Source organism: Aquarana catesbeiana, linkage group LG03 (assembly GCF_042186555.1).
Source record: "Aquarana catesbeiana isolate 2022-GZ linkage group LG03, ASM4218655v1, whole genome shotgun sequence".
NCBI lineage: Eukaryota > Metazoa > Chordata > Amphibia > Anura > Ranidae > Aquarana > Aquarana catesbeiana.
This window is the reverse complement of record NC_133326.1, coordinates 350,003,972-350,030,424: the sequence shown is the minus strand read 5'-3', so window position 1 is coordinate 350,030,424 and position 26,453 is coordinate 350,003,972. Positions and strand designations below refer to the sequence as shown.

At 43.3% G+C, this 26,453-nt stretch overlaps 1 protein-coding gene across 2 annotated transcripts in view; it reads right to left on the bottom strand.

Annotated features, from left to right (window-relative positions):
• Positions 1 to 26,453, bottom strand: part of ERGIC1 (endoplasmic reticulum-golgi intermediate compartment 1) — a 160,067-nt gene that overhangs the window by 87,175 nt on the left and 46,439 nt on the right. For both annotated transcript variants that reach the window (XM_073620594.1, XM_073620595.1), the window contains one exon: positions 8,457 to 8,518. In XM_073620594.1, the coding sequence (XP_073476695.1) occupies positions 8,457 to 8,518 (62 nt within the window). The remainder of the gene's footprint in view (positions 1 to 8,456; positions 8,519 to 26,453) is intronic.

Sequence of the window (26,453 nt, the reverse complement as noted above, 5' to 3'; positions counted from 1 at the left end):
AAAAAAAAAAAGCGTTCTATCGCATTGTCAGTTTAAAGCGGAACTACGCTACATCTAAACCACAAACTGAAAACGCTATTTATTTAATTTTTATTTTCAAAGTGTTTGATGGGTTTTAACCAATAAGGAAAAATAAGCATTACAAGACTGTATCAGTCTTATCGTCGCACCATACAGTCCCGTAACAGGAGAGACAAAGCAGTATCACATAAAAACATAAGAACAGCTTTGCATCCTAAGTTGTTAGATATCTATCACTAGTTGTGTGTCCTAGACTAGCAGATAACTCAGAACTGTGAGTTTAGACCCTACAGTTCTGCGGAGTTGAGACCATTTTTCCTGGGGAGTCGGCTTATCGAGCCTTGCCGCCCAGTATCAGATCCCCAGGCTGCAGCGATACCTGGGGATCTCGAGAGGGGGTCTGCCACCCAACTCGGGAGGTTCCCAGCACCCCTTTGGGAACTCTATGTGGAAATGCCCAGCCCTCCCAAGGTGTCGTGCCCACCCCACCCCCTGTCCAGCAGTGGGCTGAGAGGGGATTATAGCTAGTGTGTCGCGGCATTTTGTTTAACCGCTTTCCGCCCGCCGGCTGTCATATGACGTCCTCCCCTTCCTGGCCCACCAGGGGGCGCACGATGCCGACGGCACTCGCGCGCGCCCCGCCGTGTCACTCGGGACCCAATGCACGTGCCCGGCGGCCGCAATGTCCGACGGGCACCCGCGATTGCCCAGTAACACAGCAGGACCGTGGATCTGTGTGTGTAAACACACAGATTCACGTCCTGTCAGAGGAGAGGAGACCGATAATGTGTTCCCAGTACAGAGGAGCACCGATCGGTCTCCTCCCCTTGTGAGTCCCCTCCCCCTACAGTTAGAAACACTCCCTAGGAAACAACCCCTTGATCAGCCCCTAGTGTTAACCCCTTCCATGCCAGTCACATTTATACAGTAATCAGTGCATTTTTATAGCACGGATCGCTGTATAAATGTGAATGGTCCCAAAAATGTGTCAAAAGTGTCCGATATGTCTGTCGCAATATCGCAGTCACGATAAAAATCGCAGATCGCCGCTATTACTAGTAAAAAAAAAATAAATAAAAATGCTATAAATCTATCCCGTATTTTGTAGACGCTATAACTTTTGCGCAAACCAAACCAATCAATATATGCTTATTGCGATTTTTTTTACCATGTAGAAGAATACGTATCGGCCTAAACTGAGGAAAAAATTTGTTTAAAAAAAATGGATATTTATTATAGAAAAAAGTAAAAAATAATGCGTTTTTTTCAAACGTGTCACTCTTCTTTTGTTTATAGCTCAAAAAATAAAAAACGCAGAGGTGATCAAATACCACCAAAAGAAAACTATTTGTGGGGAAAAAAAAATGATAATTTCATTAGGGTGCAGTGCAACATGACCGCGCAATTGTCATTCAAAGTGTGACAGCGCTGAAAGCTAAAAAATGGCCTGGGCAGGAAGGGGGTGAAAGTGCGCTGTATTGAGGTGGTTAATGTGCTTCTGACCCAGGAAGTGGTCAGAAATTACAGCCGCTGTAGTAAACATATCCTGCTTAGGCCTTTTTCTGCTTCATACATAAGGGTTGTAAGATCCCCTGCTTGAGGAGGCAGGAGAGTGGGAACAGGGTGTCCCAGACAGAAAAGATAAAGGAAGGGAGAGAAAGAAGAAGAGGGAGAAGTGGTAGAAATCCAGGTTTGTCCAGAGCTCAGGGTGGTATACCTGGGCAAAGAGAGATATTACAATAAAAGAGGCCCATGGTCCCCAGGTAGCTTTGAACTTTCCTATTTTTTAAATTTTCAAAGCATACTTCCCTCATCCATGTCTTCATGCTTTATTTTGCAGAGAAATCATATTGAGAAACACCTAGCATTTCTTGCTGTGGCCATCTTGCGTAAGGGCAGATGATTCATACAGCATTTACTTCCTGGAATCTATCTGCCCTTAGCTCGGGCATGCAGGCAGGATGGTGTGCTTAGCTAAGAAAGCCCACCCTTTCTTTCTGAAGAATCGTGGGATGTATGACATCATTTGCCTAGAACTGGAAACCTGGAAGTAACTGAAGAAATGTAAAAAAAAAAAAAAAAAAAAAAAAAAAAAAAAAGTAAATATGTTCTACTTCCTTCTATTTACTAATGCTAACAGCATTAAGAATAGTCAATGTTGATTGAGAGAGTGCAGTTTTGCTTTAGGAACAAAAATAATGTAAAACAAATACTGTATGGTGTATGATTCTAATATACATAACAGCAGGAGGAGGTAAAACCTACACAACCCATACACTGAATGCGTAAAGGCACACTGCCACAATTAACAGCCAGCGCTGGATCATATGTGTGCTGGTACCCGCATTCCTTTTTCTGTATTTCAAACTAGCACTGGATATGGAAAGAATACAATCCATCCTGCTTGTTAGTTGTTCAACAGCTGCTTGCTATGTGGAGTTTATTTGTAATAAAGCTGTCCCATGGATCAGTGCTCTTTAAATGTCTTAAGTAGTGGACTGAGCAGACTGTCAGAGCAGGTGGCCATAAGAGAAGGCTGTAGACAGAATAGCAGGAGGGACATGAACTGATCGCTCTCAGGGTAAAACAGCTTTACTTCATTATGTCTCTTCCTCCCAGCAGACTTTGCAAGGATCAGTCTTGTTGATCAGAATGCTAACAATCTGCTCTGTGTGCCACTAAGCAAGGTGCTTTTATAGTACTTGACACTTCCCAAGTGGCAAACATTAGCGGTTCTTCTAATGTTTATACAGCATAAGAGCTGAGCTCATCACAATAGAGACACCCTTACAATTATTTTCTGTTCACATATTTTTACTTAAAAATAGTATTAAAACCAATCACTAGATGTGGTGGCTGCATTCATTTTCTTTTTTAGTCTTTTTGACCCTCTGTTTTCACCTGCCCAGTAAGACACCTCCTGTATTAGAATGTCCCCCACTCTGCATGAAAGCACACAGGAGGCACAGCAGCATAGTCAGTCTGGGGGAGGGGAGTGTTACATGTACTAGCAGATTTAGACATACTAATTGAAGTCAAACCCAAGCTAACACTGCAGTTACACAAGCAGTTACAGCCAACAATCGTTTTTTCTTTTGAGATAAAGGTTTTACATGAATAAAAGCAGATCATTTTAAGCACCCCTGTCAGTGGTAAATGATTTCTTTCAGCTCTTTTACCTGATAAAATTGTAGGAGAGCTTGTTCTGCTGAAAAACAGACTTACTGGCAGGATCAGGTAAAAATAGAAGGTCTAAAAAAATAAAATCTATAGAAGCCATTACACCTAAGAAGTGGTAAATTACAAAATAAATGTTTGCTTTTGGGTGTAATACCACTTTAATTAACAACTCACTAAAAACTAATTGGTTTACAATAGGGCACACAAAAAGGCAGGACTACATCCAGAGGCCACTTGGCATAAGATGAGCACCAGAACATGACATCTGGGCATTAGACAAAACTGAACTTCAGGGAAAAGTAACCCTTGATGTTGCACTGAAAACGCTTGTTTTTTTTTTTTTTTGTCCAAGGTATAATTTAAAAGCCCTTTTACTCAACTTACTTCTCACCCTCAGACCTGCCTTTCTCCATGTGACCTGTCCCCCAAAGCCAATATTCTTTGGCATTCTGTCAGGGGCAGGCACTCTGATGTCATGTACAATACAGGACCAGCAGTCCTGCATATTAGAAGCAAAGACACTGGACCCACAACCCCGAGCGTCAGAAGGAAGAGGAAATCGCTGGCTGCCAAGGGATCGAGGGATAAGCCAAGTAGAACCACTTTGTTTTATGTTCACCTGGACAAAAACAAGCATTTAACCCTTGCAGTGCAGGGGGAGCCCCACTGCAAGGGCAACTTTGAATATTCCCCAAAGTTCAGCTTTAATCTTTGGAGTGGGAATGTTTTTTAGCCGAATTGCATTTTCTTAGGTTCTTTTTCTAAGAGAAAGGCAGGTGACTTGTTAAGTGACAATCCGCATATGGTGGCAGGCGACATGGCAAGCTGCATCTGGTGGCAGGTGACGTGGCAAGTGGCAATCCACATCTGGTGGCAGGTGACATGACCAGCTGCGTCTGGTGGCAGGCGACGGGGCAAGCTGCATCTGGTGGCAGGTGACGTGGCAAGTGGCAATCCACATCTGGTGGCAGGTGACATGACCAGCTGCGTCTGGTGGCAGGCGACGGGGCAAGCTGCATCTGGTGGCAGGTGACGTGGCAAGTGACAATCCACATCTGGTGGCAGGTGACATGACCAGCTGCATCTGGTGGCAGGCAATGGTGGTGGCAAGTGACACACTCAGGGCTCCCACTGATTCTGCATTATGGGGGGAGTTGAACTATTTCATTTTATATTACAATGTAATAGAAATCATGTACTTCAATCATTCTGACATCACATCAACCATGGTGCCGTGATGATTGAAGTGCCAACACCAGCCATTGCCCCGACAAATTGCCTGTGAAAAACCGCATCCCCCCCACCCCCCGGGCCTTGGCATAACTTTCTACCCCACAGCTGGTCCCCAGTGCCAAAAAGGTTGAGGACCTCTACTGTAAAAGGACTATAATTAGCTATATTTGCCACCAATTACCCGTATGTCTGTATACAGCAATTACCCGTATGTCTGTATATTTTTATTTTATGCTCAATAAACGTTGTTTTTGATTAAAAAAAAAAAAAAAAAAAAATAGCTACATTTGTACAGTAAGCAGCACTGAGTTCCAGCAGCAGTATGGGATACTTACCATCTTCTGCTTCAATTTAAGAGTCAGGTTGAGTGCTTCTCAGAAGAAGCTTTGGATTTATCAATGAATACAAGGCTTCCTCTTTAATGAATAAAAGGCTTTCCCTGATTGGCTGAGGTGGAGAGGGGGGGGTGCACCCCCCCCCCCCTCTCCACCTCAGCCAATCAGGGAAAGCCTTTTATTCACTGAAATAAATACAAGGCTTCTCCCAAAAATGTTGGAGAAGCACTCAGCCTGACTCTAGTTAAATTCCAGCAGCAGACGGGAAGCTGCCTGTACTGCTGTTGAAACACCACTAAACCCCCATACACACATGCTGAATAACAGCTGAAATCAACCGTTACAGTAGATACCAGCTAACATTCGGCCCGTACGTCCGTATGTTTCACAAAAGCTAATCTCACAGCCGGCTTCTGTGGGATGAGCTCAGCAGGGAGATCGCTGTATTCAAATCTCATCGTTAATACAGCGACCACTTCCAGAGCTCCTCAGTTTTTTTTCTGGGCTGAACGAAAAAGAACCACGTGTACCAGGTCTAATTGTATGTAGCTAATGATACTTCAGTTCATTACAGCACATACAGTGACTGCTCTATAATAGAAATGCAGCTTGGCCCAAACAAACTATTTAAAGTGAACCTGGAATTACCATTTTAAAGTCTGAAAACCTGATATCCCTGCAAAGAAAAAAAAAAAAAAAAAAAAGGAGTACATAATTACATCTCCTGGCACTGTGCTGCTAAATTACTTTGAAGTGAAGCGGAAGCACTGACTGAAGTTTCCTCAGAAACTGACTTTTCCATGAGTGTTAATCCCTGCTCGGTTTAGTGATACCTCCCACAAACTCCGGTACTGCTACTTTTGTTGTAAGAGGAAGCAAGCAATGCATATGCTGGCAAAATTTTTAATTTAACCCATTTAGTGTTATTTATTAAAGTATCTGAGACGAAAACAGTGTTCCCAGTAACTGGTCACATTTAAACTTGCTACATTAAATAGAATGGTAAATGATTAGTCTCAGTGAATATGACTCAATATTACTATTTAACTACTTGTCGCCTGCGCTATAGCCGAAAGACAGCTACAGTGCGGGCCTTAATTGCCAGGAGGGCGTCCATGGACATCCTCTCGAGCAAGCGCTGTCTGCATGTCCCTGCAGGGGGCGATCTGTGATCAGCGAGTCTGCCAATGACAGCTGATCACGTGATGCAAACAGAAGATTGGCAATTGGTATTTTTTTCCCCCCTCACGCAAAAAAAAAAAAAAAAATCACCGGCTTCTGTCAGAGGGACATCGGTCCCTCACACAGAAATCCGCGGCTGCATTTTCTGTGCCCACCAGTGTCAGCTGCTAATGCCCACTGTGCCACCTATCAGTACCCACCAGTGCCTCATAATCAGTGCTGCCCGTCAGTATCACCTACCAGTGCAACCCATCAGTGTCCATTAGTGCTGGCTTATCAGTGCTGCCTATCAGTGCCCATCAGTGCACATCAGTAAAGGAGAAAAAAAAAAAAAAATCACCCGGTTTTCAAAATTTTATTTTTAACAAACTATTTTTTTTTTTCAAAATTTTTCGATCCTTTTTCGTTATATTTAGCAAAAAATAAAAAAAATCCAGCAGCAATTAAATATCACCAAAATAAAGCTCTATTTGTGCGAAAAAAAAATGATAAAAATTTCATTTGGGTACACTGTAGCATGACCGCACAATTGTCATTTAAAGAGTGACAGCGTTGAAAGCTGAAAATTGGTCTGGGCAGGAAGGGGGTTTAAGTGCCCAGTAAGCAAGTGGTTAAGCGCCAGAACGGGGATTTGTGTGTGTAAACACTCAAACCCCTTGGCTGTCAGAGGAGAGGAGCCATATTGTTTGTTCCTACCAAGTAGGAAAAGCAATAAGTCTCCTCTCCTAGTCAATCCTATCCCCATACAGTTAGAACACACTGAGGGAACACACAATTAACCCTTTGATTGCCCTTAGTGTTAACCCCTTCCCCATCAGTGACATTTACACAGTAAACAGTTCATTTTTTTTTTAATAGCACTGATCGCTGTATAAATGCCAATGGTCCCAAAAAAGTGTCAAAAGTCTCCGATCTGTCTGTCGCAATACCGCTAAAAATCACAAATCACCGCCATTACTAGTAAAAAAAAAAAAAAAAGCCATAAATCTTTCCCATAGTTTGCAGACGCTATAACTTTGGTTTGCACAAATCAATATACGCTTATTGAGATTTTTTTTCGCAAAAATATGTAGAAGAATATATATTGGCCTAAACTGATGAAGAAATGTGTTTTTAAAAAAATTGGGGGGATATTTCTAACAGCAAAAAATATTAGTTTTTTTCAAAATTGTCGCTCTTTTTTTTTTTGTTTATAGCACAAAAAAAAAAAAATGAAAAACCGCAGAGATGATCAAATACCACCAAAAGAAAGCTCTATTTGTGGGGGAAAAAAGGATGCAAATTTTGTTTGAGTACAGCGAAAAACCATGCAATTGTCAGTTAAAGTCACAGTGCCAAATTGTAAAAAGTGCTCTGGTCAGGAAGGGGGTAAAATCTCTCGGGGCTGAAGTGGTTAATATTTACCCCATACATTATGGGCATTAAAGGCAATTAAATCTTAGCCAACTTCCCCCATTGATATCAATAGAAGACATGAATGCCTAAAAAGATTCTGCTGGCCCCTATAGATGTCTGGAACTAGAAGGATGCAACTTTTTCTTATTTAGAAAAAAAAAAAAAAACTAAGACAAAAAAACTTATCTTTGTGAAGGTTTTCTTTTATATTCAAAAAATGTACACTTCCTAAAACAGTAGTTACTGCGTCACTCAGTAATCACTGTTCTTGGCCACGGGTAAGCACGACCTAAAAGATTAATGTACATGACACAAGCAGGCCATTGTTCAGATATCAGTCTTGTGCAAATCAGTTCTGATGTCAGAAAAAAAATAAATACCAGGAAGAAATGTCTTAGCCAGAAGAAAGGAGACATGTGACTGAAATGAGAGTTTAATTTTAAGCTGATATTACCGTTTTCTCAGGTTCAGAACCTTAGATTAGCTTTGCAAAAAGGAAAAAAAATAAATAAAAAGCTGAACTTCAGGTATCTCTAAAAACATCCCCTCCCCCCTGCAGGGGTTATATGCTTGTTTTGTATAAAGGAATTGGAATAAACACTTAACTTATTTGTCTCTCCTCCGGCGGCTTTAAAAAGAGAATCTATAATTTTTCATATTCAGGGCAACATGACAGAAATTTTTGATAGGGACTCCCTCAAGGATTCCTACCTTTCCTGCACTCACCAGCTGCTCTGTCACTTCTGAGAGCCCTATGTCTAGACAATGAGCTGGCACAGGGTTAAGGGCTTGCTCCCTCCCTTATGCGACGACGGTGTTTAGGCTTGACTGTTGTTCCAACAGGCCTGGCTACTACTGTACATCCTAGGATGAAACCAAAGAGGTCACATGCAGGACATACCTGGAAATACTAGGTATTTCTTAGGATCCATACAGGTGAAAGGAGCAGTGGGGAGTTTAGCTAAGGAGAATATCCATGGATGAGGGTAGTGGCCTAGAAGTGGAATCTGTCACTTTGCCCCTGAATAGGTTTAACTCAAGATGGTTCTTTCCACCTTTACAGTTCCTGCAAAAAGATGTAGTAAAAGCTGCAAGTTTAGAATTACTTACTGATGGCTCCAGTGTAAGTTGGCTGTGTGAGATCTTTGGGTACCTTCCGGTAGATGTCAAACCTTAAAGAAAAAAAAAAAAAAAAAAAAATCAAGAAATCAAATTATAAAAATGTTTACATTAATAAATACATTTGGTTTATGAAAGAAAGCTCATCAGTGCATGTAAAAGAACCATTTAAAATGATCTAAGAAGAAGGAAAACAAACCGGTCTCTGGACTTCCCATTCCAGAAGTCAGAAGGGACTCAATGTTCTTCCACTACCACATGTAAAAGGGTTTCAAACAAAACAAAAACTACCTACAACTTTATCGTACATCATTTACCAAGCTCCATAGATCTGCCCATTCCCAGTCTAAAAGGCCAAATAAAATAGTATGTATCTTACATATTAAACATATACCTGTAGTTTTTTTTTGTTTTTTTTTTCGTTTTAGATTGAAGAGGAGATAGAACACCCAACAGCTTTGTGTTGCGGTCCCCATTATGGATTCACCCTCAATTTTCCTGGTGACAGTTCTCACGAAGTCTGAAAGTGAAACTCCCAAATGTCCAAAACAGGAATGGTGACATTAGTCCTGGTGAACTGGTGATTACCAGAGATTTCCTTAAAGGGTTATCCTCACTTCCTGTTGTGGCTACGAAAAGGAGAAGTGTAGGAAAATCTCCCCAATAGGACTCGAACAAGAAAAAAAAAAAAATTTATACTGATTATAACCCTCCCTTACTCTATGCAAAAATAAAAAAAAAAATGTTTTGTCTTTAGTTTTGCCTTAAAGGGGTTGTAAACCCTTGTGTGCTTTCACCTTAATGCATCCTATGCATTAAAGGAGGAAAAAAAAAAAAAAAAAAAAAAAAAAGACACTGTCCGGCTCCCCAGCCCCCACCCATTTTACTCACCTGAGGCCGTTCGTTCCCTGGACTGAGACACGCTCTTCCTCTCTGCCCGTTGTCTCGTCTCTTGATTAGATAGATTAATAGCAGCGCAGCCATCGCTGCTGTCAATCAAATCCAATGATGCGGGCGTCGGGGCGGGGGCCGAGTCCTACTTTCTGTGTAAATACAGGCAGAAGCAAGCCTCGGGAGCGTGCCCGCATGGGTGTCCACCAAGGAGAGCACTTCAACATGGACACCTGTTGCAAGGAGGAGCTACCAGCGCCGTCAGGGCCTAAGGCCTCATGTGCACTGCTGCTGGTAAACGGATGCTCAGAGGCAGTTGGATGCTTTTTTCAGCTGCCCCTGAACTCATCAAATGTTATCTTATGTGTACATGTACACAGGTTCGTTTAATGTCGTTTTTAGGCAGTTGCGTTTAGAGGCTTTTCTTTGAAGGCAAAAAAATGAGTTCAGACGCCAAAGTTTCCGACGTTTCAGACGCCAAACGTTTTCGTTTAGAAGCGTTTTTAAAAAGGTGCCCTATTTTTTTTACATTACAAAACTTAAAAATTATCGCATATTATGAAAAACCACTAAAAAAATAATTTTAAAAACTTGTAAATTGCTTGCAATGCTTCATAGACCATTTATATACCCCTAATGAGCCCATCCAATCCAATACACCACTAGCATTGCTGTCCATACATGTTGGAAAAATATCCTACAGACATGCGCTGTGCAATCAACGGATGAGTCCAGTAGAATTGAACTCTGGTCCTCGCACGCAATTTCCGATGTCTTTCCAGCCTCAACAGCAACGGGATCCATAGTAAAAGCACCGAAATTGAGGTAGATACAAATACACTGCTGCTCTTTCAGCTGCTGCTACTCACTCTGGTCTCACAGAATGGCTGAAATGGTTAAATAACACTGTTTTTTGTGCTTTGGGAGGGTCTTATGTTGTTATCTTAACCGGTTCAATACAGGGCATTTTCACCCCCTTCCTTCCCTGGCCAATTTTTAGTTTTCAGCGCTGTCGCACTTTAAATGACAATTGCGCGGTCGTGCAACGTTGTACCCAAAAAAAATTGACGTCCTTTTTTCCCCACAAATAGAGCTTTCTTTTGGTGGTATTTGATCGCCTCTGCGGTTTTTATTTTTTGCGCTTTAAACAAAAGAAGAGCGACAATTTTGAAAAAAAAAAAACACAATATTTTTTACTTTTTGCTATAATAAATATCCCAATATTTTTTTTAAAAAACAATTTTTTTCCTCAGTTTCGGCCGATATGTATTCTTCTACATATTTTTGGTATAAAAAAAAAAAAAAAAAAAAACACGCAATAAGCGTATATTGATTGGTTTGCGCAAAAGTTATAGCGTCTACAAAATACGGGATAGATTTATGGCCTTTTTAAAAAATATATATATTTATTTATTTTTTTAGCGGCGATCGCGATTTTTTTTTCGTGACTGCGACATTATGGCGGACACATCGGACACTTTTGACACATTTTTGGGACCATTCACATTTATACAGCGATAAAATTGCATTGATTACTGTGTAAATGTGACAGGCAGTGAAGGGGTTAACCACTAGGGGGCGGGGAGGGGTTAATATGTTTCCTAGGGAATGCTTCTAACTGTAGGGGGAGGGGAGGTACAAGGGGAGGAGACCGATCAGTGTTCCTCCGTTCTGGGAACACAGATCGGTCTCCTCTCACCTGACAGGCTGTGGATCTGTGTTAACACACACAGATCCACGGTCCGGCCCGGTTAACGGGCAATCGCGTGTGCCCGGCGGACATCGCGGCCGCCGGGCACACGCACCTGGTCCCGAGCAACGCGGCGGGTGCGCGCCCCCCTAGACGGCCGGGAATCCCAGGACGTCATATGACGTCCACCCAGGATGGGAGATCCCATCCCAGGACGTCATATGACTATATGTGGGTAGGGAAGTGGTTAAATAAACGCTCCTAGATGCGAACACAGCAAAACGCCGCTAAACGTGACTAAACACGGCATGCAAATGCGGCTAAACGAGCGTTTTAAAAACGCAGGTTTCAAAGTGTCAAAAAATCCTTCAGAAGAGGTTGCCTCCGCGTCCCGTGTACATTAGGCCTAAATGTCCATTTACTAGCAGCAGTGTACATGAAGCCATAGTAGGACAGTTTCTGTGGAGTGCTACGAGTGAACGCCAGACTGTAAGGGGACAAAAGGTTATTTTCAGTGAGGTAGGAGCTCAGATGATTGTAGACTAAGCGATCTAAAAATTTAGAGGTGAACAGGAGCAAGGAGATAGGTCTTAAGTTGTTCAGGTTGGTGGGGTCCAGTGAGGGCTTTTAAGTATGGGTGGTAATCTGTGCATGCTTTAGTGATGAAGGGAAGGTGCCAGTAGATAGGGAGAGATTGAAGATGAGAGAGCATAGGAAAGAAGAGGGTGACCATAGTAGTTTTGAGGAAAAAAGGATCCAGGGAACATGGGCATCTGAGAAAAGTTTGGTAACCTCTTCAGTAGTAACCGGGGGGGGGGAAATCGGATGATTACGGACCGCCTGTCTGTTTTCATCCGATCCACAGACGGATGGAAAAAAAGGGTTTTCCGCAGTCACACTTTTTCGGATCGGAGCGGGTCGGATGTCAGCGGACACGCTGACATCCGTCGGTCCATAGAGGTCTATGGAGCGCCCGTCCAGATCTGCCTAAAAAACTGACAGATGGACCTGAACGGTCTGGCCCTAAAAGTGGTTGTAAACCCTAGAGGAAAAAAAACAAAACAAAAAACAAAAAAACAAAACAAAAAAAAAAACACCAAAAAAACAAACACCATAACCTGCAAGACAAAGACATATTGAGCTAATATGCACCACATACTTGCTCATTACGAAATACTTGCCTTAGAACAAAGCTGTTGCAGCAGTCGCCGTACGCTGCTGTGATGGGCATCATGTCTCCGGAATGTTACTTCCGGGTTCGCGGACTCCATCAATGTGATTGGCCGGAGTCGCAATGATGTCACTCCCGCGTGCATGCACGCGGGAGCCACCAGTAATGGCACGTACGAGCCGTTTCTTCAGTGCGCATGTGCCGATGACGTCGGCACAAGCTTTTTACAGTGAATATCTCCTAAACTGTGCAAGTTTAGGAGAAATTCACGGTACCTACAGGTAAGCCTTATTATAGGCTTACCAGTAAGCAAAAGTGGTTGTAAAGGGTTTACAACCACTTTAACCACTTGCCGACCGCCTAACGCACATATACGGCGGCAGAATGGCACGGGCAGGCAGAATCACGTACCCGTACGTGATCTGCCTCCCGCGGGCGGGGGGTCCGATCGGACCCCCCCCGGGTGCCAGCGGCGGTCGGCATTTGACTGGGAGCGTCGGGAGGCGAGGGGGAGACCATCCGATCGTGGCCCCCCCCCTCGCAATCGCTCCCAGCCAATCGGAATCCTCCCCTGCCTGTGTGTAGTTTCACACAGGCAGAGGATGTGATGTCATCTCTCCTCGGCTTGGCAGTTTCCGTCCCAGCGCCGAGGAGAGAAGACATGTGAGTGCACAACACACACACAGTAGAACATGCCAGGCATACTTTACACCCCCGATCCCCCCCCCGATCGCCCCCCGATCCCCCCCCAATCTACCCCCCCCCCCCGTCACAAACTGACAGCAAGCAGTATTTTTTTTTTTTTTTTCTGATTACTGCATGGTGTCAGTTTGTGACAGTTACAGTGTTAGGGCAGTGAGTATTACCCCCCTTTAGGTCTAGGATACCCCCCTAACCCCCCCTAATAAAGTTTTAACCCCTTGATCACCCCGTCACCAGTGTCACTAAGCGATCATTTTTCTGATCGCTGTATTAGTGTCGCTGGTGACGCTAGTTAGGGACCTAAATATTTAGGTTCGCCGTCAGCGTTTTATAGCGACAGGGACCCCCACATACTACCTAATAAATGTTTTAACCCCTTGATTGCCCCCTAGTTAACCCTTTCACCACTGATCACCGTATAACCGTTACGGGTGACGCTGGTTAGTTCGTTTATTTTTTATAGTGTCAGGGCACCCGCCGTTTATTACCGAATAAAGGTTTAGCCCCCTGATTGCCCGGCGGTGATATGCGTCGCCCCAGGCAGCGTCAGATTAGCGCCAGTACCGCTAACACCCACGCACGCAGCATACGCCTCCCTTAGTGGTATAGTATCTGTACGGATCAATATCTGATCCGATCAGATCTATACTAGTGTCCCCAGCAGTTTAGGATTCCCAAAAACGCAGTGTTAGCGGGATCAGCCCAGATACCCGCTAGCACCTGCGTTTTTCCCCTCTGCCCGGCCCAGCCCACCCAAGTGCAGTATCGATCGATCCCTGTCACTTACAAAACACTAAACGCATAACTGCAGCGTTCGCAGAGTCAGGCCTGATCCCTGCGATCGCTAACAGTTTTTTTGGTAGCGTTTTGGTGAACTAGCAAGCACCAGCCCCAGGCAGCGTCAGGTTAGCGCCAGTACCGCTAACACCCACGCACGCACCGTACACCTCCCTTAGTGGTATAGTATCTGATCGGATCAATATCTGATCTGATCAGATCTATACTAGCGTCCCCAGCAGTTTAGGGTTCCCACAAACGCAGTGTTAGCGGGATCAGCCCAGATACCTGCTAGCACCTGTGTTTTGCCCCTCCGCCCGGCCCAGCCCAGCCCACCCAAGTGCAGTATCGATCGATCACTGTCACTTACAAAACACTAAACGCATAACTGCAGCATTCGCAAAGTCAGGCCTGATCCCTGCGATCGCTAACAGTTTTTTTTGTAGCGTTTTGGTGAACTGGCAAGCACCAGCAGCCTAGTACACCCCGGTCGTAGTCAAACCAGCACTGCAGTAACACTTGGTGACGTGGCGAGTCCCATAAGTGCAGTTCAAGCTGGTGAGGTGGCAAGCACAAGTAGTGTCCCGCTGCCACCAAAAAGACAAACAAACACAGGCCCGTCGTGCCCATAGTGCCCTTCCTGCTGCATTCGCCAATCCTAATTGGGAACCCACCGCTTCTGCAGCGCCCATACTTCCCCCATTCACATCCCCAACCAAATGCAGTCGGCTGCATGAGAGGCATTTTCTTTATGTCCTCCCGAGTACCCCTACCCAACGAACCCCCCCAAAAAAGATGTTGTGTCTGCAGCAAGCGTGGATATAGGCGGGACACCCGCTATTATTGTTCCTCCTGTCCTGATAATCCTGGTCTTTGCATTGGTGAATGTTTTGAACGCTACCATTCACTAGTTGAGTATTAGCGTAGGGTACAGCATTGCACAGACTAGGCACACTTTCACAGGGTCTCCCAAGATGCCATCGCATTTTGAGAGACCCGAACCTGGAACCGGTTACAGTTATAAAAGTTAGTTACAAAAAAAAAAAAAAAAAGTGTAAAAAAAAAAAAAAACATACAAAAATATAAAATAAAAAAAAAATAGTTGTCATTTTATTGTTCTCTCTCTCTCTATTCTCTCTCTATTGTTCTGCTCTTTTTTACTGTATTCTATTCTGCAATGTTTTATTGTTATTATGTTTTATCATGTTTGCTTTTCAGATATGCAATTTTTTATACCTTACCGTTTACTGTGCTTTATTGTTAACCATTTTTTTGTCTTCAGGTACGCCATTCACGACTTTGAGTGGTTATACCAGAATGATGCCTGCAGGTTTAGGTATCATCTTGGTATCATTCTTTTCAGCCAGCGATCGGCTTTCATGTAAAAGCAATCCTAGCAGCTAATTAGCCTCTAGACTGCTTTTACAAGCAGTGGGAGGGAATGCCCCCCCCCCCCCAACGTCTTCCGTGTTTTTCTCTGGCTCTCCTGTCTCGACAGGGAACCTGAGAATGCAGCCGGTGATTCAGCCAGCTGACCATAGAGCTGATCAGAGACCAGAGTGGCTCCAAACATCTCTGTGGCCTAAGAAACCGGAAGCTACGAGCATTTTATGACTTAGATTTCGCCGGATGTAAACAGCGCCATTGGGAAATTGGGAAAGCATTTTATCACACCGATCTTGGTGTGGTCAGATGCTTTGAGGGCAGAGGAGAAATCTAGGGTCTAATAGACCCCAATTTTTGCAAAAAAAGGAGTACCTGTCACTACCTATTGCTATGATAGGGGATATTTACATTCCCTGAGATAACAATAAAAATGATTTAAAAAAAAAAAAAAAAAAATGAAAGGAACAGTTTAAAAATTAAATAAAAAAATAATAATAATAAAGAAAAAAAAAAAAAAAAAGCACCCCTGTCCCCCCTGCTCTCGCGCTAAGGCGAACGCAAGCGTCGGTCTGGCGTCAAATGTAAACAGCAATTGCACCATGCATGTGAGGTATCACCGCGAACATCAGATCGAGGGCAGTAATTTTAGCAGTAGACCTCCTCTGTAAATCTAAAGTGGTAACCTGTAAAGGCTTTTAAAGGCTTTTAAAAATGTATTTAGTTTGTCGCCACTGCACGTTTGTGCGCAATTTTAAAGCATGTCATGTTTGGTATCCATGTACTCGGCCTAAGATCATCTTTTTTATTTCATCAAACATTTGGGCAATATAGTGTGTTTTAGTGCATTAAAATTTAAAAAAGTGTGTTTTTTCCCCAAAAAATGCGTTTGAAAAATCGCTGCGCAAATACTGTGTGAAAAAAAAAAATGAAACACCCACCATTTTAATCTGTAGGGCATTTGCTTTAAAAAAAATATATAATGTTTGGGGGTTCAAAGTAATTTTCTTGCAAAAAAAAATTATTTTTTTATGTAATCAAAAAGTGTCAGAAAGGGCTTTGTCTTCAAGTGGTTAGGAGAGTGGGTGATGTGTGACATAAGCTTCTAGATGTTGTGCATAAAATGCCAGGACAGTTCAAAACCCCCCCAAATGACCCCATTTTGGAAAGTAGACACCCCAAGCTATTTGCTGAGAGGCATGTCGAGTCCATGGAATATTTTATATTGTGACACAAGTTGCGGGAAAGAGACAATTTTTTATTTTTTTTATTTTTTTTTGCGCAAAGTTGTCACTAAATGATATATTGCTCAAACATGCCATGGGAATATGTGAAATTACACCCCAAAATATGTTCTGTTGCTTCTCCTGAGTACGGGGATACCACATGTGTGAGACTTTTTGGGAGCCTAGCCGCGTACGGGACCCCGAAAACCAAGCACCGCCTTCAGGCTTTCTAAGGCCGTAAATTTTTGATTTCACTCTTCACTGCCTATCACAGTTTCGGAGGCCATGGAATGCCCAGGTGGCAAAAAACCCCCCCAAATGACCCCATTTTGGAAAGTAGACATCCCAAGCTATTTGCTGAGAGGTATAGTGAGTATTTTGCAGACCTCACTTCTTGTCACAAAGTTTTGAAAATTGAAAAAAAAGAAAAAAAAAAATTTTTTTTCTCGTCTTTCTTTATTTTCAAAAACAAATGAGAGCTGCAAAATACTCACCATGCCTCTCAGCAAATAGCTTGGGGTGTCTACTTTCCAAAATGGGGTCATTTGGGGGGTGTTTGTGCCACCTGGGCATTCCATGGCCTCCGAAACTGTGATAGGTAGTGAGGAGTAAAATCAAAAATGTACACCCTTAGAAATCCTGAAGGCAGTGATTGGTTTTCGGGGCCCCGTACGCGGCTAGGCTCCCAAAAAGTCCCACACATGTGGTATCCCCGTACTCAGGAGAAGCAGCTAAATGTATTTTGGGGTGCAATTCCACATATGCCCATGGCCTGTGTGAGCAATATATCATTTAGTGACAACTTTGTGCAAAAAAAAAAAAAAATTTGTCACTTTCCCGCAACTTGTGTCAAAATATAAAACATTCCATGGACTCAACATGCCTCAAAGCAAATAGCTTGAGGTGTCTACTTTCCAAAATGGGGTCATTTGGGGGGGGTTTATGCCATCTGGGCATTTTATGGCCTTCAAAACTGTGATAGGTAGTGAGGAGTAAAATCAAAAATGTACGCCCTTAGAAATCCTGAAGGCAGTGATTGGTTTTCGGGGCCCCGTACGCGGTAGGCTCCCAAAAAGTCCCACACATGTGGTATCCCCATACTCAGGAGAAGCAGCTAAATGTATTTTGGGGTGCAATTCCACATATGCCCATGGCCTGTGTGAGCAATATATCATTTAGTGACAACTTTGTGCAAAAAAAAAAAAAATTTGTCACTTTCCCGCAACTTGTGTCAAAATATAAAACATTCCATGGACTCAACATGCCTCAAAGCAAATAGCTTGAGGTGTCTACTTTCCAAAATGGGGTCATTTGGGGGGGGGGTTATGCCATCTGGGCATTTTATGGCCTTCAAAACTGTGACAGGTAGTGAGGAGTAAAATCAAAAATGTACGCCCTTAGAAATCCTGAAGGCAGTGATTGGTTTTCGGGGCCCCGTACGCGGCTAGGCTCCCAAAAAGTCCCACACATGTGGTATCCCCATACTCAGGAGAAGCAGCTAAATGTATTTTGGGGTGCAATTCCACATATGCCCATGGCCTGTGTGAGCAATATATCATTTAGTGACAACTTTTTGTAATTTTTTTTTTTTTTTTTTGTCATTATTCAATCACTTGGGACAAAAAAAAATGAATATTCAATGGGCTCAACATGCCTCTCAGCAAATTCCTTGGGGTGTCTACTTTCCAAAATGGGGTCATTTGTGGGGGTTTTGTACTGCCCTGCCATTTTAGCACCTCAAGAAACGACATAGGCAGTCATAAATTAAAGGCTGTGTAAATTCCAGAAAATGTACCCTAGTTTGTAGGCGCTATAACTTTTGCGCAAACCAATAAATATACACTTATTGACATTTTTTCTACCAAAGACATGTGGCCGAATACATTTTGGCCTAAATGTATGACTAAAATTTAGTTTATTGGATTTTTTTTAGAACAAAAAGTAGAAAATATCATTTTTTTTCAAAATTTTCGGTCTTTTTCCGTGTATAGCGCAAAAAATAAAAACGGCAGAGGTGATCAAATACCATCAAAAGAAAGCTCTATTTGTGGGAAGAAAAGGACGCAAATTTCGTTTGGGTACAGCATTGCATGACCGCGCAATTAGCAGTTAAAGCGACGCAGCGCCGAATTGTAAAAAGTGCTCTGGTCAGGAAGGGGGTAAAACCTTCCGGGGCTGAAGTGGTTAAAAAAAAAAAGGTAGAGAAGAGCGGATGAGCACTGGATGACAAGGTATTACTAGGAATGACAAAAAAGGTTTATTTGGCAGCCTGGAGGCAGGAATTGTATTTTAGGAGGGCAGATTTGTATAGGATGAAGTTCTGTAGGGATTAGGTTTTGAGAAATATCACATTTTACATGCATTTCGATTATTTAGAAAGATGCTGTAGGTATGTGACCATCAGATGCTTATGCTCACTCCTGAAACTGACCTTAGTGGATGGATTTTTTTGTCATACCTACCTGTAAAATCCTTTTCTTTGAGTACATCATGGGACACAGAGTTAGGCTAATATTCATTACCTGCTGCGTTATACTTCATCTCAAGGTGAATGGACACTGGTAGACCAAAGATCTTTAGGGCAGGAAGTGATCCCCTATATAACCCCTGAAGTACTTCAGTTTTGTACCAAGCACTGAATCCTCAATCCTCAAAAAGAGGGGAGGGACCTCTGTGTCCCATGATGTACTCAAAGAAAATGATTTTACAGGTAAGTATGACGAAAAAATCCTATTTTCTTTTTCATACATCATGGGACACAGAGTTAGGCTAATATTCATTACCTGCTGGGACATCCTAGAGCAATAGCCTTGAGGACAGAGAGACACCCAGCCAAACAATAGCCATCAGACCTTTTACGGCAGTCCACGGTACACTGCAGCTGAAAGTTGAATCCTTGGCTGCTCGAACATCCACTTGATAAAATTAGCCGATACCTGATGGCGAAAAACCCAGGAGGTTCCTACACCCCTGGTAGAACAAGCTCTCACCCTAAAGGGAGGAGCTTTACATTTCAGACCATAGGCCTGAATGACCAATTGACAATGGAAGCTTTGGAAGTTGCCTGCCCCTTTTGGTAAAACAAAAAAGGAGTCTGATCCTCGGATCTCCGCAGATCTAGACAATAAACCTTGACTGCCCGGACAACGTCCAAAGAATGCAGTTGTCTCCCTACCGCCGAACAAGGCTGCGAGAAAAAAGAAGGCAATAATAATGTCCTGATTTAAATGAAAGGCCGACACCACTTTTGGCTAAAGGGATGGAACAGGTCGCAACACGACCCTTTTGTGGCGAAGGATCAAGTATGGTTCCCTGCATGAAAGGGCCGCCAACTCAGACACCCTTCTAGCTGAGGTGATGGCCATCAGGAAGGCTAGCTTGCAGCTAATCTAATGCAGCAAATCTAATGGAATTTCCTTGATAGGCTCAAATGGTTGTTTCTGTAACACAGACAGCACCAAGTTCATGTCTCAAGGACACATAGGTGACCTAATTGGGGGAAGCAAGCGAGTTGCCCCTTGCATAAAGGTTCGGATCAGTGAATAGGAGGCTAAAGTCATTTGGAAGAATACTGGCCGAAACTTGACCTCCGATTGTACTCAAAGCCAATTTGATTTCCACAACTGACTGTAGAAAAGAGAGAATTCTGCCAATCGTGCATTTCCGAGGATGCCATTTTTTGGCTTCGCACCAAGCAATAGAAGTCTTCCAGACCTTATGATAGATCTTCCTAGCGACAGTTTTTCCAGCATTCATTAGGGTAGACACCACCCGAGATGCCACGGTCCTTTAACACCCTGGCTTCAATAGCCATGCCATCAAATTTAGAGACTGTAAATTGGGGTGGAATATAGGACCTTGAGACAGTAGATCAGGGCGACGTGGAAGCGTCCATGGCCCATCTATGGTCAGTCTCACAATCTCTGGGAACCAGGGCCTTCTGGGCCAGGCTGGTGCCACCAGAATGACTGGAGCTCCCTTTCTCAGAATCCTGTGCAACAAATATGGAAGGAGAGGGATCGGAGGGAAAGCATAAACCAGGGAGTACTGGGCTCCATGGAACTACCAGAGCACCTGCTCTGCCAGAGGATCTCTTGTTCGGGACACAAACTGCTTTAGGTTTTTGTTGAACCTGGATGCCAGTAGGTCGACCTCTGGCCATCCCCAACATTGGCAAATTTCCTGGAACACCCCTGGGTGTAGGGACCATTCCCCCGGACAGATCTGCTGGCGGCTAAGATAATCTACCTTTCAGATCTCTACTCCCAGGATATGGACTGCCGATAGAATCGGCACATATCCCTCTGCCCAGGCTAGTATATGGTTCACCTCCTTCAGAGCTGAATGACTCCTGGTACCGCCTTGGTGGTTTATACAGGCCACTGCAGTGGCATTGTAGGACTGAACCCTGATAGGGCAGTCCTGAAGCTCTGCCGCAGCAGCCCCCCCCCCCTCACACACACACACCTGATGGAGTGGGGGCATCCCCTTAAAAAGGAGGGCTTGGTGCTGAGTTTAAAAGAATTTTGGACCCAGGGCTTTTTCTGGTCCTGGCCTTGCGCTTGCACCCTGTTGGCGGCAGAACTGCCTTGGCGCTGAGACATTTGAGGAAGCAGTCCCTGAGGTTTTAAACGAGGGATGCATGGTGCTTTTCTTCACAGGGAGTCGAGAACTCTTCTCTCTGGAAAGCTTTGGGATATATTTGTCTGAACGATCACCAAATAAACGTTACCCATGAAAGGGGAATACTGCCAATAACTTCTTACAAGGAAGCTCGGCTGACCAGTTCTTAAGCCACAAAAGTCTGCGCATATGTACAGACAAGAGAGCCAAACAAGAAACCTGCTGTATTGAATCCTTTAAGGCGTCAACAGCAAAACACAGCGCTCAAGGAATATCTGCCTTATTTTCAGGCAGATCATCTTCCTGGTTAGGCCTGTCAGGCCGTCTGATCTGATCTTTTACGGACAGCAACAGCTGGCTGAATAGCTGAACTGGCCGAAGAAAAAAGGAAGCCTTTAATAATGCTTCCAATTTCTTGTCAACAGGGTCTTTCAAGTCCTGTCCGTTATCTACCGGACAAGTTAAGTTTTTGTTTAAGGAAGAGAGACTGCTGCATCTACGGCTTGTATGCTCCACTTCCTAACTAACTTTTCAACCATGGGATGTAAAAAGGGAAAACCTCTTAGGAGGAACAAAAATCCTGTCAGGATGTTCCCAATCATCATACACCACCTGCTCCAACAGAGGGTGCAAGGGGAAAAGCCTGTGTAGCCTGAAGAGGCCTCAGGGATCCCAAAGAGGACCAGGGAGGCTCAGTAACCTCTGCAAGAGGCCACTTAAAGGCAGAACGAACCATTTCCTAAGGGTTTAGGATCAAAAGCCTCTGTGATTGAGAGGCAGACACCAACTGGATATCTTCTTGTCCAGATTGCTCGGAAGCAGACTCATCTGCCAGGCCATCCACAGAATCCTGAGCTTTTAGCTCTTCCCCATCCTCAACCCATTCCTGCTCCAGACTAGGAGGCTCTGGGGAGGGGGATCTGTCACGCTTCTTGCCACTCTGCGGGATGGAGGCAATCATGCCAGCAATCCTGTGCTCTAACCCGACTAGGGCTGAGGAAAGTTCACCCTTAGTGATAAAGGGTGAAGCAGCAGCGTTGACTGTAGGCACAATCCCAGATAGGCGCAGCGGCTCAGATTGTCCGGAAGCCTCTGGTTCTTCAAGGGATACAACACTAGGGATACGACCAGGTTCATCAGGAACTACTAATGACATAGGTGTGCCCTTCCCTGTAGTGTTAGTCCCGCTCCTCTTTTTTGAAGACATTTACTAGCCACAAAAAGGGAGTACCTGGGTGTGGTATTAACACACCTTAGAAGGGAGACCCTTTAATGGGGCTCACCAAGCCCCTATGCAACAATCCTGCCAAGCAACACCTGGTGACTCACATGACCCGGGTAAGGCGAAAATGAACCGCTGCAAATGCCTTGTTCAGAGCCTGCTCTGTGTCCCACAGCTGACTTCTGGAAGCACTGCATGCTTGGCATACACAGCTTAAATAAGTTGGCTGTGCGCCCGGAACACTCTGCGCATGCGTGCGCTTGCACATGCGCGGTCCTGACTAACGGGCGTGGCCGTATTCGCATATGACGCAAATCTTCGCGTGCCCAGATAAGGGCTACGGCGTCTGTGCGGAGAAGCTGCGTGCGCCATGGCTGCCAAACTAATAAACTGCTGAGCTCAACAGCACTTTTGTGAACGCACGTGCACCATGGCGAACCAAGCCGAAACGACGCACCGCCATGCGCCATCATACAGGTAACAAAACAGCTAGACACAGGCGAAAAAAAATAAATACAAAAGGGTACACTTTGCAAACCACAGCTAGCCCTAAAACTCCCCCGTATGGTCACCGCACATAAGTGTCCAGCCTCTAGCTAGCTTGACTGATTGTTACCTATCACTTACCTGTCCAGGCGCAGGGCAACTTAGAAACTAAGAGCCCAATCTTCACCCTTCATGGTGGGTTCCTGTCACTTGAGGACCTTCAAGGACTGGGTACCCTTTTCATGTCAGGTCAGGTCAATCCCTTGATTCATTTAAAAACGGTTTGTGGGACTAGAAACCTGGAGCTCAGTGAGCTCAAAACAAACAACCGTGCCATCCACCTTGCAGACACTGGTAAAAAAAAAAACTGAAGTACTTCCTGTATGGGAGGGGTTATATAGGGGATTACTTCTGGTCTAAAGACCTTTGGTCTACTAGTGTCTATTCACCTGGAGATGAAGTATAACCCAGCAGGTAATGAATATTAGCCCAACCTCTGTGTCCCATGATGTATGAAAAAGAAATAGAGGACCTCAGCAACTATAGGGTCAGCACTACAATCATGACAAAAACAGCCAGACTGGACCCTTTCAGTTCACACCCTAATGCTTGTGTAGATATTTACCTGGACTGGAAATATTTTAAACAGCTGTATTTTTAAAACTCATCGACTCTTAATAGAACAGTGACACAAAGCATCTTTTATTTGCTTCAAGAGCTGAAATAAACAGGCCTCAGAACCTTCACAGAGCATAAAAGTCACCAAGTAGCACTTTAACCACTTAAGGGCCAGGCCTATTTTTTATACTTGGTGTTTACAAGTTAAAATAACTTTTCTTTGCTGGAAAATTACTTAGAACCCCCAATCATTATATATTTTTTTCAGACACCCTAGAGAATAAAATGGCAGTCATTGCAATACTTTATGTCACACCGGATTTGGGCAGTGGTCTTACAAATGCAATTTTTTGAGGGAAAAATACACTTTTGAAAAAAAAAAAAAAAAAGTAAAGTTAGCCCAATTTTTTTTTATATTGTGAAAGATAATGTTACGCCGAATAAAATGATACCCAACATGTCATGCTTCAAAATTGCACCCACTCGTGGAATGGCGGCAAACTTGACACTTAAAAATATGTCCATAAGTGACGTTTAAATATTCCTACAAGTTACCTGTTTTGAGTTCCTTTTGCTAGAATTATTGCTCCCCACATGTGTGGTTTGAACACCGTTTACTTATGCGTTTGCTTCTGCGCATGAGCAACAGAGGGACGGGGCGCTTTCATTCTTTTTTTCTTATTTAATTTTACTCTTTATTTTTACACTGTCCCCTTAAAAAAAAAAAAAAATTGGGATCACTTTTATTCCCATTACAAGGAATGTAAACATACCTTGTAATAGGAAAAAAAGAATGACAGGACCTCTTTAAAAGTGAGATCTGGGGTCAAAAAGACCTCAGATCTCACATTTACACTTAAATGCAAAAACAAACAAAAAAAATAAAACAATTGTCTCTTTGAGGCCGTTGGGCCGAAGGGACATTTGACGTCGTCCAATGGTATGGAGTCGAGTGGGGGCCATCATTCCCTCACTCGACTTCCTGCCTCTGAGGGGGAAGGATCGAATCGTTTCCGCCGCTACCGGTAAATGGTGGAGATGACCGGGATGTGGCGGGAGGTGGGTGGGCACCTCTCCCGCCGCCAACGAAAGTGATCTTGCAGCGAATCCGCCGCAAAGCCATTGCAAGAGGCTCAGTGATGCTGCCAACTACATCTCGTCCAATCAGAGAATGCCTTGTATTCAATGACTCAAAAATACAAAGCATTCTAAGAATGGCAGCAGTGCCAAAGCGAGTGACCCTCTGTGAGCAGTGTGCAGAGGGGAGATAGTTTGGCACAGAACCTGAAAGAGCATGGTCATTACTGTAGTCGCATCGATTACTACAATGATTGACAGCTTCTCCAGCGATATGAATACTTACATTGATCCAATCTGAACCAATGTTGGTATGCAATAAAGACCATACCTGGAGTTCAGCTTTAAATAAGTAGGCAACACCATCAGGGTCCAAATGCTTTTAAGTAGCCATCAAGGTTATTCTTCATCAACACTAGGTAATCACTGCCTTAAACACAAAACATCGACTAATCTCCACAGACGGCAAGTGGAAAATTCCATCAAGCAAAAAAAAAGTACTGATCTCTCAGTAGCAGTAAGATGCCTACCTCTGTATGCCACTTGGATGCAACCTACTGGGATCAAAAAGGACAAAGGCAGGACAATTTATACAAGCTAAAACTTCACATTAATTGACATTATATTGTTAAAAAAAAAAAAAAAAAAAAAGGAAAACCAAGTCCTAAGGTGCTCGCAGACAAATAGTACATATAATAAAAATAATTGCCAAAAAAAAAAAGTACATTGCAGTCAAAATTTGACCAAGAACCCTACAGAGTACAGCAAATATGCGGCTTGTTCAGGGAGGGAGATCCAAGAACTTGCAGCTACATAATGTGTGTGTGTGTGTGTGTGTGGGGGGGGGGGTTTAATAAATAAATAAAAAAAAGAAAAAAGAAAGAAAATAGGATTAAGGAAAATAAAAAGTAGCTTTTAGAAGGTTGAAAGCAAAAACATCATGCAGATTTGAAAGAATGTGTAACAAATCTTAACAAATTATAAAAATCTGCGTAATTTTGAAATAATACACACAGCTTCATTGTTCTGCTATATGCCTACTTATTGGCAGGTAAGACAGCTAATGCCTCGCTTGGCATATAATGCGCTGACGCAGTGTGAGCCAAGTCAGGAGGGTCAGACCAACTCCCTCATAGGCCACTTTAATCTATTTATGACAGTGTCAAGATTACGCCATTCAAATCCCTTATGGCCCAGAAAAAAAAAAAAAAAAAAAAAATAAGACACATCAGCTTTCTTTTTCCACTTCCCTTTCCAAAATCAACAAGCCATCCAATTCCCTCCACGTAAACTGAATTAGAAAGGTCCACAGAAATGACTTCACGGGCCAGGAGCCAAGCAACCTGACAGCTCACTGATTTGGCACAGATCTGCAGGGACTTTAATAAAAGGTTTTGACATGCCATTGCTAAAGCAGTTTATCCTAAGGTTAAGCTCATGTGTTTCACAAATGAAGAACAGTGTACAATTGGAGCTTGTTAAAAGAACCTTAATCTAGGGGATGCAATGAGTGGGGCATGAGGTTAAACTTCTTGGGATAATCCGCTATAGAATAAACACTCTTAAAAAGGTGGTTTTAGGGTTTTAATGAACCAAGCCGTTACCTTCTGCCCACAAAGGATCGCCAGTCGTCAAAAGATTGATTCCATTTACTTACCAGTAGTCAACAAGGTAACCTGCCAGGCTTGAAATCAGCATCAATCTTTGGCAGTACAAGTCCATATTAAATAATATATATATATATATATATATATATATATACATATACATATATACATATACACACACACACATACACATACACGAGAAGCATAGTCTAGAATTGTGTAGGGTGAGAAAATGCATGTTGAAGATAGATAGGGGGATGACCACTAGTAGATGAATGCAGACCAAATGCCCAGTCAACAAGTCTATAGAAATCTTTTTGTAAAGTAGCTAGGATCAAAAAGTATTGGCAAATGATGTTTAATTGGGACCCTTTTTTGAAGTAACACAAAAGGGTTTCTGATCTCCTATGGATCCCTTGCAAACAACAGAAGATCCTTGCCATACTGTTACCATACTTGGCAAACTGTCCAATCAGTGAAAAAGAATGGTGCTCACAAAAGGACCACTAGATTTA